Source organism: Staurois parvus, unplaced genomic scaffold, assembly GCF_062004578.1.
Source record: "Staurois parvus isolate SC_StPar_1 unplaced genomic scaffold, SC_StPar_1.0 ptg001950l, whole genome shotgun sequence".
Classification (NCBI taxonomy): Eukaryota; Metazoa; Chordata; class Amphibia; order Anura; family Ranidae; genus Staurois; species Staurois parvus.
In genome coordinates this window covers 1-17,284 of record NW_028319746.1, presented here as the reverse complement: position 1 = coordinate 17,284, position 17,284 = coordinate 1, and the positions used below count along the sequence as shown (strand labels likewise).

The window sequence follows — 17,284 nt, the reverse complement described above, 5'->3', positions numbered from 1 at the left end:
CTGCCCCCCACCTCTCTCACTGCCCCCCTCCTATGATGCTGCCCCTCCATCTATCTCACTGCCTCCCTCCTGTGATGCTGCCCCCCCCTCCTATGATGCTGCCCCCCACCTCTCCCGCTGCCCCCCTCCTGTGATGCTGCCCCCCTCCTGACCTGGGGGTGGATTTGCATAAAACATTTAACAGTGTAATTTCATGAGATAATTTATGAGGGCGTGTTTAGGGGTGGGAATGGGCAGGGTAGGGGTTGGGTGGGGCAACTGGTCGCAAAAAACTCTTAAGGACTGACTAGTAGCTCAGGACTTGAAATTTTTAGCCCTGAACCAAGGTATGCAGAATACCACCTCTGAACCCACAACACATCCAACCTTGAAGCAGATGGGCTACAGCAGCAGAAGACCACACCGGGTGCCACTCCTGTCAGCTAAGAACAAGAAACGGAGGCTACAATTCACACAGGATCACCAAAATTGGATGATAGAAGATTGGAAGAACGTTGCCTGGTCTGATGAGTCTGGATTTCAGCTGCGACCTTCAGATGGTAGGGTCAGAATTTGGTGTAAACAACATGAAAGCATGGATCCACCCTGCCTTGTATCAATGGTTCAGGCTGGTGGTGGTGGTGTCATGGTGTGGGGGATCCATCCTGCCTTGTATCAATGGTTCAGGCTGGTGGTGGTGGTGTCATGGTGTGAGGGATCCATCCTGCCTTGTATCAACGGTTCAGGCTGGTGATGTCATGGTGTGGGGGATCCATCCTGCCTTGTATCAATGGTTCAGGCTGGTGGTGGTGTCATGGTGTGGGGGATCCATCCTGCCTTGTATCAATGGTTCAGGCTGGTGGTGGTGTCATGGTGTGGGGGATCCATCCTGCCTTGTATCAATGGTTCAGGCTGGTGGTGGTGTCATGGTGTGGGGGATCCATCCTGCCTTGTATCAATGGTTCAGGCTGGTGGTGGTGTCATGGTGTGGGGGATCCATCCTGCCTTGTATCAATGGTTCAGGCTGGTGGTGGTGTCATGGTGTGGGGGATCCATCCTGCCTTGTATCAATGGTTCAGGCTGGTGGTGGTGGTGTCATGGTGTGGTGGATCCATCCTACCTGGTATCAATGGTTCAGGCTGGTGGTGGTGGTGTCATGGTGTGGGGGATCCATCCTGCCTTGTATCAATGGTTCAGGCTGGTGGTGGTGGTGTCATGGTGTGGGGGATCCATCCTGCCTTGTATCAATGGTTCAGGCTGGTGGTGGTGGTGTCATGGTGTGGAGGATCCCTCCTGCCTTGTATCAATGGTTCAGGCTGGTGATGTCATGGTGTGGGGGAGATCTTCTTGGCACCAGCAAGGTGGACTTCATAAAGTGGACGGTGAATGTGTATTGGTCATTTCTGGAATCCACGCTGTTCCCCATCTTTTATCCCTGGACGGTTAATGTGCCGGAAGTATACCCCAGATTGTGTAAAGATAGTCCTTGTCTACACATTACAGATGATGGAGACATGATGGGGGGTGACACTGAGGAGGAGTCTCCATACTGGCCAGTCTGTCCAAAGTGCAGGCTTAGTGCCCTCCTCCCCCGTCACACAGCGGCATTGGTTGCTAAGACACTGTTGGTGTTGAAGGGTGTACAGCAATCTCAAGGCACCCCATTCCAAAATGTAAAAACTGAAACGAATGTCTGTACTTAACGGAGCGACATTCATACACTTCGGACACCCAGCAGCAGGGGGGATTTATTCCTCCAATGCACACTGGTACTGACTAGTATTCTGTTGTTTCTCTTCTCCCTCACTAAAGAGTGCTGATGGAGATGGGAGGGGCAAACAAGGATGCTGTGCAGGCACCCAACATCTTCTTTATCCAATGACATGATTGGTTGTTATGATGCTGGTGGCTGGAAGGTTGTAATGGCGCACAATGAAAACCTGGAGCTTTGTGTAACTAAAAGTCGGGCGTGATCCACGTGTTGGAATGTATGCAGTTTGTGGGCAGTTTTGAGGGATTTTGCCAATGCACCCCTGAAGAAACCTGAATGCGCCCCATGGTGCCCGGGTAGGTACCTTGGTTCAGAAAGGCTGGTGTACAGCGTATAGGATCGTCAGAGTGGAGAGACATTTGGTAAAAGGTGCTGATCGCCATTCACAAGGATCCTTCTGCAGACAGTCAGAACATCAATGTCCATGTCTGAGGCAAGGATGAAGAGACATGAATGAAGATAATGAATTGAGTGGGCGGAGATAGGGGTGGTGATAGGGATGGAGATAGGGGTGGAGATAGGGATGGAGATTGGGATGGGGATAGGGGTGGAGATAGGGATGGGGATAGGGGTGGAGATAGGGGTGGAGATACGGATGGAGATAGGGGTGGAGATGGGGGTGGTGATAGGGATGGAGATAGGGGTGGAGATAGGGATGGAGATTGGGATGGGGATAGGGGTGGAGATAGAGGTGGAGATACGGATGGTGTCAGGGCTCTGTCCACAGCAGAGGTACTCGGAGACCTGGCATTCCCGCCAGTACCTGGCCGCAGAAATGCACCCCAGTGAAAATCTATGCGCATTGGCGCACGGACGCGAGCCAGAACACGCATGCATACTGGTACATAGGTACTCACGCATTAGCTCAGTTTGGCACCAGACGGCCTTTATAAGGAAGCCCATCACTCCCTCAAATTGCTGGTTGATCTCCGGCTCCCCACTACCTTTGTCCGTGTTCCATTGCTACTGTGATCTCCTGTTACCGATTTGGATTGTTCCTGGACCGATCTTCTCTGCCTGACTCCTGATCTGACCCCGGCTTGGCTAATAGATGTTCCCAACTGCTCTCCTGATCTGACCTTGGCTTGGCTAATGGCTTGGCTAATAGATGTTCCCACCTGCTCTCCTGATCTGACCCCGGCTTGGCTAGTAGATATTCTCACTCGCTCTCCTGTGTATTATCCCAGCTATCCTATTGACTATGCCTCCTCTAATCTCCACCCGGCATCTGACCTTGGCTTTGAACCAACTACTTTGTGGTCCTCTGCTACCCTGAAGGCCTGCATACCTCTCACGGGCACCACCTGTCTGCAGACACCATTCCAGTGCATCAGCTGTGCTCCTGGGTGTACCTCTGACAAGCACTCCTACATGCGACCCGTGCTACTTTGGGCCTGACTCCTTCTGTCCCATATCCAAGGGAGTCTTTAACTTAGCCGCAAAGGAAGCCCTCTCTCCATTGGCCTCTAACACCAGGTATGTGATAGTATCAATTAGCAATTATGTCCGAGGCCGAGAGAGGCGCTTCCGCATTAGAGGCCCTGTGGATACTTTCAGCTGGAAGGACGTCTCTGCTCCCTCACTACTTCTGTGACTTCTGCAAACCAGAATCCTTCTGCTAGTTCTACCCCTGTAGCTGCACCTGCCAGTTCGCCTCCTACACCTGCTGTGGTGCTACCGTCCCCAGAGCCCAGGGTCCCCACTCCTGAACGATTCTCAGGGGACTGGCGTAAATTCAGGGCCTTCAATAACGCTTGTGAACTTTACTTTGCTCTGCAACCAAGGACTTTTCACTTGAGGCTGTCAAAGTTGAGTTCATTATCTCCCTTTTGTCTGATGAACCTCAATCATGGGCACACCGCCTACTGGAACAAAAGAACCCATCACTTAACTCTGTGACCACATATTTCGAAGCGATGGCTGCCCTCCATGATGATTCCCAGAGGACCTCCACTGCTGAATCCGCCCTCCTTGCTCTACAACAAGGCCAACGGCCTGTGGAGGATTACATTGTGGAATTCCGCAAATGGTCAGCTGATACCGGTTGGAACAACACAGCTTTAAAATACCAGTTCCGTCTAGGCCTGTCCAAATCCCTCAAGGATGAGTTAGCCAGGGTTGAAGTCCCCTCCTCCCTGGCGAATCTTATTCAGCTCTCTACCCAGTTGGATCGCCGACTACGGGAAAGACGTTCTGAATGTACCCAGACTTTTTGACCCACGTGGGTTCTGCCGAAAACTCCAGGACTAGCGGCTCCTGCCCCTGTTCCTCAGCCCACCAACACTTCTGAAGTGGAACCAATGCAAATTGGCCTTCTCCGACCTGCTCTAACTCCAGAAGAAAGGCTACGCAGACGACAAGGCAATCTATGTCTTTACTGTGGGGCCACGGGCCACTTCTTGAGCAACTGCCCAGTGCGACCAAGTAAGTCCAGCCAGCCCCATCCTTCGTATCTCCATTTATCCAGAACTTTAACCACCCATGTCATTCTCCCCATATCATTGCAGGTGGCTGGAAGCGAAGTCAAGATGCGGGCAATCGTTGACTCGGGAGCCTGTAGCTGTTTCTTGGCCATCAACCTTGCCAAGGACTTATGTATTCCTCTTCATCCACAGAAACAAAGACTCGATGTACTACTAGCTGATGGCACTACTCCTAGCTCAGGACCTGTTACCCTGGAAACCATCTCCATCCTAGCAACAACTGACTCTGGCCACCAGGAGTTCATTCGTTTTGACGTCATCAGGTCTTCCATGTTTCCAGCCATCCTAGGAATACCTTGGTTGCAAGCTCACAACCCACAAATCAACTGGCCCAAAAGAGAAGTCACTTTTCCATCTAGCTACTGCCTTCAGCACTGTGGCGCCTCCACACTCACCACTTTTCCCGTATGCCTCTCTGTTCAACCTACATCAGATGCCAATCAATCTGTTCCCCCTACCTACCATGACTTTCTCGATGTATTCGACAAGAAAAAGGCCGACACATTGCCATCTCATCGATCTTATGACTGTCCAATTGAACTTCTTCCAGGGGCAGAAATACCTTTTGGGTGGATTTTCCCATTGTCCGAACTTGAGCTGGAAGCCCTCCGGCAATACATAGATGAGAACCTCACCAAAGGATTCACCCATCCCTCTTCCTCACCTGCCGGGGCAGGTATTTTCTTTATTGAAAAAAAAAGATCAGTCTCTCAGACCTTGCATTGATTATAGAGAACTCGGCAGAATTACCAGCAAGAATCGGTATCCACTTCCTCTTGTTCCCGAGTTATTTCAGAGGTTTCGGACAGCCCGAGTGTTCACTAAATTATACTTACGGGGGGCCTACAATTAGTCCGCATTAGGGAAGGCAATGAGTGGAAAACCGCCTTCAGAACACGCTTCGGACACTTCGAGAACCTTGTGATGCCGTTTGGACTATGCAATGCCCCTGCAACGTTTCAACACTTTGTAAACGATGTTTTCAGGGAATACCTCGATCTTTTCTTTATCGTCTACTTGGATGATATCCTGATTTTCTCTACCTCACTGGAACTCCACCGAGACCATGTTAAAGTACTGACTACTCTGAGGACGCGTGGCTTGTACGCAAAGGCAGAGAAGTGCGAGTTTGAGAAGCAGTCTATCTAGTTCCTGGGACTCATAATCTCCACTGAAGGGATCTCCATGGACCCTCAGAAAGTCTCTGCAATTTTGGATTGGCCTGCACCTTCTGACAGGAAAGGGGTCCAAAGATTTGTAGGCTTTGCCAACTTCTATCAAAGGTTTATCAAAGGCTTTTCAACCATCATTGCCCCCATTGCCCAACTCACTCGCCAGCATACACGTTTCCTCTGGAGCCAGGAAGCACAAATAGCATTTGAGCAATTAAAAGCTCGATTCACCTCCGCTCCTGTGTTACAACCCCAGAACCAACACTTCCCTTCATCCTGGAGGTGGACGCATCTGAGGTTGCTACAGGAGCCGTGCTCTCTCAACGCCAGGGCCCAAAGGCTCTGCTTCATCCGGTAGCCTTCTGCTCTAGGAAACTGAGCCAAGCTTTAAGACACTACGACGTGGGCGATAGGGAACTTCTGGCGATCAAAGAAGCTTTTGAAGAATGGAGATACCTCTTGGAAGGAGCTAGTCACCCGATTGTGATCTTCACAGACCATAAATATCTGGAATATTTAAGATCCGCAAAGCGCCTAAGGCCTTGGCAGGCTAGATGGGCTCTATACTTCTCCAGATTCAACTTCCACATAACCTATCACCCAGGATCCAAGAATGGGAAGGCAGATGCTCTATTCCGTATGTAAGGCTTCCGTGACTGGGCAGGAGGAGGGAAGGGGCGGGCATAGTAGCTGCACCGACCCCAGCTGAGTCCTTTGCTGCTGGAGCACAATAAACCTGTCAGATATAAATAGTAGAGATAAGCCCACAAGGTGGCAGGCGGCTGTTGTGACGTAACTCATAGAACGCCTTCACCTTTGTGTTACAAAGTTTCTGAATTCCTGGAATCCAGCTTGAAGATATACAGGAAGCCAACGCGTTTCAGGGATCTTCACCATCTTCTTCGGGGCTAGAAATGAACAGACAGACCAGTGAGGTGCAGGGACATGAAATATATTCATATGAAAGATTTGCTTTTGTAAATGTCAAGAAAAGAATGTTTCTGTATGTCCATGACGGTATGACGTCGTTCCAACTCCAGGCAAATGAAAAACAAAAACAGTCGTCTCCCAGCCATGGTTTAAACAAAGATCCATGTGCAATGTATAAATATATTCCCTTCCTTCATTGAAGGACACCATGGAGATCTCCATCTCTGACCATTGGGGTATAATGTCACCTTCAGGAGAAGGATACAAAAAAGAAACGTCCCAATGGTAGCCGAACCCCCCAAAGACTAGACAGCCCAGTTCATAGCCTAGTGTCCTGGAGGTCTTGGCTGCCCGCTTTGAATCGTAATTTCCTTTATTTTGCAGGGAAATCATGAGGCAAAGGTCTAGTTCTGGAGAGGACCTTTCAGGGTCCTACACAGTGATGGAGTGATGTGGAGGCTCAGAGCCTCTTTACTTCCCAATGTGGTTTTGGCTTTCTGCCTCAATCAGGATGGGTTCCCCGTTTTTTTGTCCATTTCGGGAGGAGATGTTATCTTCCCATCTCTCTGTAGATCGGGTTATGCTGGTTTATCTAACAGCATTGCTTCAGTGTGATCTCTGGCCTTCTTTAGACGACCTAGCAGGGGTCCTATGAGCCCTCCAGGCCATTATCCTGTTGGAACGTCTCTTGGTCAGGGGATCTCTCACTTGTGGGAGGTTTTGTATCCCTTCCACAGTTCAGGAGTCTCCCCGGCTGAATGTACTCTTCCAGCCTTGTTCACCCCCCAGTGGTTGGAGGAGAAGGGGGATGTCAATGCACCCCCCAGTGGTTGGAGGAAGAGAAGGGGGATGTCCTTGCACCTCCCAGTGGTTGGAGGAGGAGAAGGGGGATGTCCTTGCACCTCGCAGTGGTTGCAGGAGGAGAAGGGGGATGTCCTTGCACCCCCCAGTGGTTGGAGGAGAAGGGGGATGTCCTTGCACCCCACAGTGGTTGGAGGAGGAGAAGGGGCATGCCCTTGCATTCCGCAGTGGTTGCAGGAGGAGAAGGGGGATGTCCTTGCACCCCCCAGTGGTTGCAAGAGGAGAAGGGGGATGTCCTTGCACCCCCCAGTGGTTGGAGGAGAAGGGGGATGTCCTTGCACCCCCCAGTGGTTGGAGGAGGAGAAGGGGCATGCCCTTGCATTCCGCAGTGGTTGCAGGAGGAGAAGGGGGATGTCCTTGGACCGCCCAGTGGTTGGAGGAGAAGAAGGGGGATGTCCTTGCACCCCGCAGTGGTTGCAAGAGGAGAAGGGGGATGTCCTTGCACCCCCCAGTGGTTGGAGGAGAAGGGGGATGTCCTTGCACCCCCCAGTGGTTGGAGGAGAAGGGGGATGTCCTTGCACCCCACAGTGGTTGGAGGAGGAGAAGGGGCATGCCCTTGCATTCCGCAGTGGTTGCAAGAGGAGAAGGGGGATGTCCTTGCACCCCCCAGTGGTTGGAGGAGAAGGGGGATGTCCTTGGACCACCCAGTGGTTGGAGGAGGAGAAGGGGGATGTCCTTGGACCGCCCAGTGGTTGGAGGAGAAGAAGGGGGATGTCCTTGCATGGCCTAGTCAGGGCCCAGACTTCAACCCCATTGAAAATCTGTGGAATGACCTGAAGCCTGCAGTCCACAACCCTCCACCATCCAATGTCCCTGAACGTGGGCCGTTCTGCAGAGTCTGGATGTGCAGAGTTAGAGACAAATCCCAACAGACTACAGACTGGAATGACAGCAAATGGGGGTTCAACAGAATACTGACAAGGGGGGGAGGGGGGAGACTCGTCCTCCAACTCAGTGATTCTGTTTTTGAACTTTTTAATTTTTTTTCCTGCCATGTTGGTGTTCTTTCTTTCAGCTAGATAAAACAAAAACTGTGTCTGTCTTCATTTCTGGCTGCAAAGCAATAACATGTGAAATGTCTTTCAGGAGCGGTACACGTGTCCCAGCCTCGGCCTGCACCCCAAGGAGAACGTCTTCATAGCGCAGACCAATGGGAACTACATCGCTTTATTCTCCGCCCAGCGCCCCTACAAAATGAACAAGAGGAAGAGATATGAGGGGCACAAGGTAACCCGCCATCTTCCTTCTCATAGGACCACAGACAGGCAGACATTGTGGGGGCGGGGATCTGTTCAGGGCAGAGGGGGGTCATGGACCATCTCCTGCTGTCCTGGGGGGTGATAGAGATCAGCACAGCGAATGGGTCCCTGTGGGCGGAGCTAGGAGTAATGTGATCTGTTGTGTGGGAGATGAATGAGGCCCCTGAAGACATTCACCTCCATGTTTATGGCCCAGGGGCGGGGTGAAACATTGGGGGCGTGGCCTGGATGAATAGAGCGGAGGCTGCATTTACCTGCTCCGGGTGCGGTGTTCCGTGGTTGGGGGATCTCCTCCTATCTCCCATGAAGAAGCTGAAATGTTCTCCCGGGAGTCCAATCAGGAGAGACGTGTAAATAATCCATGGGTGTGTGTTCCCCGATCCGGGCGACAGGAGCGGCTTGTGAGACGCCTCTAGGCCCAGAGCGCCCTCTGCAGGCACTCCACCCCTGACCAATCACTGGGGCCCAGAGCGCCCTCTGCAGGCACTCCACCCCTGACCAATCACTGGGGCCCAGAGCGCCCTCTGCAGTCACTCCACCGCTGACCAATCACTGGGGCCCAGAGCGCCCTCTGCAGGCACTCCACCCCTGACCAATCACTGGGGCCCAGAGCGCCCTCTGCAGTCACTCCACCGCTGACCAATCACTGGGGCCCAGAGCTCCCTCTGCAGTCACTCCACCGCTGACCAATCACTGGGGCCCAGAGCTCCCTCTGCAGTCACTCCACCGCTGACCAATCACTGGGGCCCAGAGCGCCCTCTGCAGTCACTCCACCGCTGACCAATCACTGGGGCCCAGAGCGCCCTCTGCAGTCACTCCACCGCTGACCAATCACTGGGGCCCAGAGCGCCCTCCGCAGTCACTCCACCGCTGACCAATCACTGGGGCCCAGAGCGCCCTCCGCAGTCACTCCACCGCTGACCAATCACTGGGGCCCAGAGCGCCCTCCGCAGTCACTCCACCGCTGACCAATCACTGGGGCCCAGAGCGCCCTCCGCAGTCACTCCACCGTTGACCAGTCACTGGGGCCCAGAGCGCCCTCTGCAGTCACTCCACCGCTGACCAATCACTGGGGCCCAGAGCGCCCTCCGCAGTCACTCCACCGTTGACCAGTCACTGGGCCCAGAGCGCCCTCCGCAGTCACTCCACTGCTGACCAATCACTGGAGCGCAGAGCGCCCTCTGCAGTCACTCCACCGCTGACCAATCACTGGGGCCCAGAGCGCCCTCCGCAGTCACTCCACTGCTGACCAGTCACTGGGGCCCAGAGCGCCCTCCGCAGTCACTCCACTGCTGACCAGTCACTGGGGCCCAGAGCGCCCTCTGCAGTCACTCCACTGCTGACCAGTCACTGGGGCAAAGAAAACCGACTGAAGGAAATGTTCCTGGAGGGCTTTCTGCTCAGCACATCCATGTAGATGACTCCTCCTCCTCGTACCATCATTGGACTGAGCAGCTGTGGGGCGGCTGGTGGGTCCTGCGGTCATCTTATGTCGCGGTTGGTGTAATGTTCATCTGAGCTGCCGAGTCACTGCTGGGAGGGGGAGCAGACGGAGCCGAGCTGCTGAGTCACTGCTGGGAGGGGGAGCAAACGGAGCCGAGCTGCTGAGTCACTGCTGGGAGGGGGAGCAGACGGAGCCGAGCTGCTCAGTCACTGCTGGGAGGGGGAGGAGACGGAGCCGAGCTGCTGAGTCACTGCTGGGAGGGGGAGCAGACGGAGCCGAGCTGCTCAGTCACTGCTGGGAGGGGGAGGAGACGGAGCCGAGCTGCTGAGTCACTGCTGGGAGGGGGAGGAGAGTGAGCCGAGCTGCTGAGTCACTGCTGGGAGGGGGAGCAGACGGAGCCGAGCTGCTGAGTCACTGCTGGGAGGGGGAGCAGAGGGAGCCGAGCTGCTGAGTCACTGTTGGGAGGGAGAGCAGAGGGAGCCGAGCTGCTGAGTCACTGTTGGGAGGGAGAGCAGAGGGAGCCGAGCTGCTGAGTCACTGTTGGGAGGGAGAGCAGAGGGAGCCGAGCTGCTGAGTCACTGCTGGGAGGGGGAGCAGAGGGAGCCGAGCTGCTCAGTCACTGCTGGGAGGGGGAGCAGAGGGAGCCGAGCTGCTCAGTCACTGCTGGGAGGGGGAGCAGAGGGAGCCGAGCTGCTCAGTCACTGCTGGGAGGGGGAGCAGAGGGAGCCGAGCTGCTCAGTCACTGCTGGGAGGGGGAGCAGAGGGAGCCGAGCTGCTCAGTCACTGCTGGGAGGGGGAGCAGAGGGAGCCGAGCTGCTCAGTCACTGCTGGGAGGGGGAGCAGACGGAGCCGAGCTGCTGAGTCACTGCTGGGAGGGGGAGCAGACGGAGCCGAGCTGCTGAGTCACTGCTGGGAGGGGGAGCAGAGGGAGCCGAGCTGCCGAGTCACTGCTGGGAGGGGGAGCAGACGGAGCTGAGCTGCTGAGTCACTGCTGGGAGGGGGAGCAGAGGGAGCCGAGCTGCTCAGTCACTGCTGGGAGGGGGAGCAGGGAGAGCTGAGCTGCTGGGTGGCTGCTGGGGTACAGATATGATGGATACAGTTCTGAGGTACAGAGATTGGTACAATTCTGGGGTACAGAGATGGATACAGTTTTGGGGTGCAGACATGATGGATACAGTTCTGGGGTGCAGAGATGGATACAGTTCTGGGGTGCAGAGATGGATACAGTTTTGGGGTGCAGACATGATGGATACAGTTCTGGGGTGCAGACATGATGGATACAGTTCTGGGGTGCAGACATGATGGATACAGTTCTGGGGTGCAGACATGATGGATACAGTTCTGGGGTGCAGACATGATGGATACAGTTTTGGGGTGCAGAGATGGATACAGTTTTGGGGTGCAGAGATGGATACAGTTCTGGGGTGCAGACATGATGGATACAGTTTTGGGGTACAGAGATGGATACAGTTTTGGGGTACAGAGATGGATACAGTTTTGGGGTACAGATATTAAGGATACAGTTTTGGGGTGCAGATATGATGGATACAGTTTTGGGGTGCAGACATGATGGATACAGTTTTGGGGTGCAGATATGGTTTCCTCCATGTTGGGCTCACATTGACTCCTCCGCCGGTCTGGCGGCTCCGGGATGGGATTTCGGAGTCGCCTCCATCATGCTCTGTGATAGTTTGCAGTTCTGAGATGTGACAGAAGATGAGAGGAGTGCCGGGAGGATGTAGACAGAGAACCCCGACATCAGCCGCGCGCCGCACCCGCCACCGGAGGCGCTCATCTATTATTCATATTCAGCGCTTTGTCTACACGGAGCTCCTCTAAACTCTGCTACCTGGGAAGCCGCGTCTGCCGTGTGCGGCGATACCTCGGAATATCTGATTTGATGGATTGAAGTTTGATTTATACGGAGATTCTGCTCCAATCCACCACATTCCTTATATCCCGGAGACGAGTGCTGAGCAATGAGCAGTGGAAAATTCATTTCCTTTTGTTGAATTATCCCAGATTGAATGACAGTGTCTCTATGGGGAGGAGGGGAAGTGTTCATTGGGTACATTGTCCTCCAATGATCTCCAGGCTCCTCCCACATATCTCCTTCCTGGAATTTTGGGACACAGTCACTATGCCCTGTTAGTAGGCACTGTTGTGTCACACCTTTCACAGAGCCCACCTTCTGAGGGGAGGAGTTTCAGGAGGCGGAGTCAGTACAGGAATCAGTAAGGTACCATGGCATAGGTAGTCCTTAGAAATTGAGGAGCTGCAAAGCATGCTGGGAATCCGAGAAGAGGCGGCTGGTAGACAGGCAGCATTCACAGCATGGGAGGAGATTTCCCGCCATCTTCTATTGGATTGTCAGTGAGAAGTATTGTGTGTAATATATATATATACGGCTCAAGAAATGATGGACGACTGTAATCCGAGTCGCATCAAGTCCCTGAACCTCCTGGGATATGGATCTGGTCAGGTAAGTCGCAGAGGATCTGGTCAGGGAAGTCGCAGAGGATCTGGTCAGGTAAGTCGCAGAGGATCTGGTCAGGGAAGTCGCAGAGGATCTGGTCAGGTAAGTCACAGAGGATCTGGTCAGGTAAGTCGCAGAGGAACTGGTCAGGTAAGTCGCAGAGGATCTGGTCAGGTAAGTCGCAGAGGATCTGGTCAGGTAAGTCGCAGAGGGGGTTGTTCATCAGTTTCAGCTGCTTTGGTGTTCATGAAATCACCAACAGGTGCACTAGATGGGCAGCAATGAGACGACCCCCAAAACAGGAATGGTTTTACAGGTGGAGGCCACTGACATTTGTTTCCTCCTCATCTTTTCTGACTGTCTCACTGGTTCTGCATTTGGCTCGGGTCAGTGTCACTACTGGCAGCATGAGACCATACCTGGACCCTACAGAGGTCACACAGGCAGTCCAACTCCTCCAGGATGGAACATCAATACCTGCCATTACCAGAAGGTTTGCTGTGTCTCCCAGCACAGTCTCAAGAGCACGGAGGAGGATCCGGGAGACAAGAGCACGGAGGAGATTCCAGGAGACAAGAGCACGGAGGAGACTCCAGGAGACGAGCACGGAGGAGGATCCGGGAGACAAGAGCACGGAGGAGATTCCAGGAGACAAGAGCACGGAGGAGATTCCAGGAGACAAGAGCACGGAGGAGATTCCAGGAGACAAGAGCACGGAGGAGATTCCAGGAGACGAGAGCACGGAGGAGATTCCAGGAGACGAGAGCACGGAGGAGATTCCAGGAGACGAGAGCACGGAGGAGATTCCAGGAGACGAGAGAAAGGAGGAGATTCCAGGAGACGAGAGCATGGAGGAGATTCCGGGAGACAAGAGCACGGAGGAGATTCCGGGAGACAAGAGCATGGAGGAGATTCCAGGAGAAGAGAGCATGGAGGAGATTCCAGGAGACGAGAAAGGAGGAGATTCCAGGAGACGAGAGCACGGAGGAGATTCCAGGAGACGAGAGCACGGAGGAGATTCCAGGAGACGAGAGCACGGAGGAGATTCCAGGAGACGAGAGCACGGAGGAGATTCCAGGAGACGAGAGCACGGAGGAGATTCCAGGAGACGAGAGCACGGAGGAGATTCCAGGAGACGAGAGCATGGAGGAGATTCCAGGAGACAAGAGAAAGGAGGAGATTCCAGGAGACGAGAGCATGGAGGAGATTCCAGGAGACAAGAGAAAGGAGGAGATTCCAGGAGACGAGAGCACGGAGGAGATTCCAGGAGACGAGAGCACAGAGGAGATTCTAGGAGACAAGAGAGCACGGAGGAGATTCCAGGAGACGAGAGCATGGAGGAGATTCCAGGAGACGAGAGCACGGAGGAGATTCCAGGAGACGAGAGCACAGAGGAGATTCTAGGAGACAAGAGAGCACGGAGGAGATTCCAGGAGACGAGAGCATGGAGGAGATTCCAGGAGACGAGAGCACGGAGGAGATTCCAGGAGACGAGAGCACAGAGGAGATTCCAGGAGACAAGAGAAAGGAGGAGATTCCAGGAGACGAGAGCATGGAGGAGATTCCAGGAGACAAGAGCACGGAGGAGATTCCGGGAGACAAGAGCATGGAGGAGATTCCAGGAGAAGAGAGCATGGAGGAGATTCCAGGAGACGAGAAAGGAGGAGATTCCAGGAGACGAGAGCATGGAGGAGATTCCAGGAGACGAGAGCACGGAGGAGATTCCAGGAGACGAGAGCACGGAGGAGATTCCAGGAGACGAGAGCACGGAGGAGATTCCAGGAGACGAGAGCACGGAGGAGATTCCAGGAGACGAGAGCACGGAGGAGATTCCAGGAGACAAGAGAAAGGAGGAGATTCCAGGAGACGAGAGCATGGAGGAGATTCCAGGAGACAAGAGAAAGGAGGAGATTCCAGGAGACGAGAGCATGGAGGAGATTCCAGGAGACGAGAGCACAGAGGAGATTCTAGGAGACAAGAGAGCACGGAGGAGATTCCAGGAGACGAGAGCACGGAGGAGATTCCAGGAGACGAGAGCACGGAGGAGATTCCAGGAGACGAGAGCACGGAGGAGATTCTAGGAGACAAGAGAGCACGGAGGAGATTCCAGGAGACGAGAGCATGGAGGAGATTCCAGGAGACGAGAACACGGAGGAGATTCCAGGAGACGAGAACACGGAGGAGATTCCAGGAGACAAGAGCACGGAGGAGATTCCAGGAGACAAGAGCACGGAGGAGATTCCAGGAGATGAGAACACGGAGGAGATTCCAGGAGACGAGAACACGGAGGAGATTCCAGGAGACAAGAGCACGGAGGAGATTCCAGGAGACAGGCAGTTCCTCTAGGAGGGCTGGACAGGGCTGTAGAAGGTCCTTAACCCATCAGCAGGACCGGTATCTGCTCCTTTGTAGGAGGAACAGGAGGAGCCCTGCCAGAGCCCTACAGAATGACCTCCAGCAGGCCACTGGTGTGAATGTCTCTGACCAAACAATCAGAAACAGACTTCATGATGGTGTCCTGAGGGCCCGACGTCCTCTAGTGGGCCCTGTGCTCACTGCCCGGCACCATAGAGCTGGATTGGCATTTGCCATTGAACCCCAGAATTGTCAGGTCCACCACTGGCACCCTGTGCTTTTCACAGATGAGAGCAGGTTCCCCCTGAGCACATGTGACAGACGTGAGAGGGTCTGGAGAAGCCGTGGAGAACGTTCTGCTGCCTGTAACATTGTTCAGTATGACCGTTGTGGTGGTGGGTCAGTGATGGTCTGGGGGGGCATCTCCATGGAGGGACACAGACCTCTACAGGCTGGACAATGGCACCCTGACTGTCATTAGGTATCGGGATGAAATCCTTGGACCCATTGTCAGACCCTACGCTGGTGCAGTGGGTCCTGGGTTCCTCCTGGTGCAGTGGGTCCTGGGTTCCTCCAGGTGCAGTGGGTCCTGGGTTCCTCCTGGTGCGGTGGGTCCTGGGTTCCTCCTGGTGCAGTGGGTCCTGGGTTCCTCCTGGTGCAGTGTGTCCTGGGTTCCTCCTGGTGCAGTGTGTCCTGGGTTTCTCCTGGTGCAGGGGGGTCCTGGGTTCCCCCTGGTGCGGTGGGTCCTGGGTTCCTCCTGGTGCGGTGGGTCCTGGGTTCCTCCTGATGCGGTGGGTCCTGGGTTCCTCCTGGTGTGGTGGGTCCCGGGCTCCTCCTGGTGTGGTGGGTCCCGGGCTCCTCCTGGTGCAGGGGGGTCCTGGGTTCCTCCTGGTGCGGTGGGTCCCGGGTTCCTCCTGGTGCGGTGGGTCCCGGGTTCCTCCTGGTGCGGTGGGTCCCGGGTTCCTCCTGGTGCGGTGGGTCCCGGGTTCCTCCTGGTGCGGTGGGTCCCGGGTTCCTCCTGGTGCGGTGGGTCCCGGGCTCCTCCTGGTGCAGGGGGGTCCTGGGTTCCTCCTGGTGCGGTGGGTCCCGGGTTCCTCCTGGTGCAGTGGGTCCTGGGTTTCTCCTGGTGCAGGGGGGTCCTGGGTTTCTCCTGGTGCAGGGGGTCCCGGGTTCCTCCTGGTGCGGTGGGTCCCGGGTTCCTCCTGGTGCGGTGGGTCCCGGGCTCCTCCTGGTGCAGTGGGTCCCGGGTTCCTCCTGGTGCGGTGGGTCCCGGGTTCCTCCTGGTGCAGGGGGGTCCTGGGTTCCTCCTGGTGCGGTGGGTCCCGGGCTCCTCCTGGTGCGGTGGGTCCCGGGTTCCTCCTGGTGCAGGACAATGCCCGGCCTCATGTGGGGAGAGTGTGCTGGCAGTTCCTGGAGGATGGAGGAATGGACACCATGGAGCAGTATATATATATATATAGGGACGTGTGCTGGGACCGGAGATCTCCTTTAAAGTGGAAAAGTAACACTGCAATGATTTCTACCTTGGTGGAGGTGATATTCCATTTGCCCCGATGTGTGGGGGAGGGGATGATATTCTATCTGCCCCCGATGTGGGGGAGGGGATGATATTCTACCTGCCCGGTGTGGGGAATGATATTCTATCTGCCCCGGTGTGGGGGAGGGGATGATATTCTATCTGCCCCGGTGTGGGGATGATATTCTATCTGCCCCGGTGTGGGGGAGGGGATGATATTCTATCTGCCCCAGTGTGGGGGAGGGGATGATATTCTATCTGCCCCGGTGTGGGGATGATATTCTATCTGCCCCCGGTGTGGGGGAGGGGATGCTATTCTATCTGCCCCCGGTGTGGGGGAGGGGATGATATTCTACCTGCCCCGGTGTGGGGGAGGGGATGATATTCTACCTGCCCCGGTGTGGGGATGATATTCTATCTGCCCCAGTGTGGGGGAGGGGATGATATTCTACCTGCCCCGGTGTGGGGGAGGGGATGATATTCTACCTGCCCCGGTGTGGGGATGATATTCTATCTGCCCCGGTGTGGGGATGATATTCTATCTGCCCCAGTGCGGGGGAGGGGATGATATTCTATCTGCCCCAGTGCGGGGGAGGGGATGATATTCTATCTGCCCCAGTGTGGGGGAGGGGATGATATTCTATCTGCCCCAGTGCGGGGGAGGGGATGATATTCTATCTGCCCCAGTGTGGGGGAGGGGATGATATTCTTTCTGCCCCCGGTGTGGGGGAGGGGATGATATTCTACCTGCCCCGGTGTGGGGATGATATTCTATCTGCCCCAGTGTGGGGGAGGGGATGATATTCTACCTGCCCCGGTGTGGGGGAGGGGATGATATTCTACCTGCCCCGGTGTGGGGATGATATTCTATCTGCCCCGGTGTGGGGATGATATTCTATCTGCCCCAGTGCGGGGGAGGGGATGATATTCTATCTGCCCCAGTGCGGGGGAGGGGATGATATTCTATCTGCCCCAGTGTGGGGGAGGGGATGATATTCTATCTGCCCCAGTGCGGGGGAGGGGATGATATTCTATCTG

General features: G+C 54.9%; 1 protein-coding gene across 1 annotated transcript in view; it reads left to right on the top strand.

Annotated features, from left to right (window-relative positions):
- Positions 1-10,062, top strand: part of LOC149433165 (WD repeat-containing protein 25-like) — a gene marked incomplete at its 5' end in the record, with an annotated part of 49,197 nt that extends 39,135 nt beyond the window's left edge. Inside the window, one exon of the mRNA XM_089664572.1 lies at positions 8,283-10,062. Coding sequence (XP_089520698.1) covers positions 8,283-8,537 — 255 coding nt within the window. The remainder of the gene's footprint in view (positions 1-8,282) is intronic.
- Positions 10,063-17,284: the final 7,222 nt, after the last annotated feature.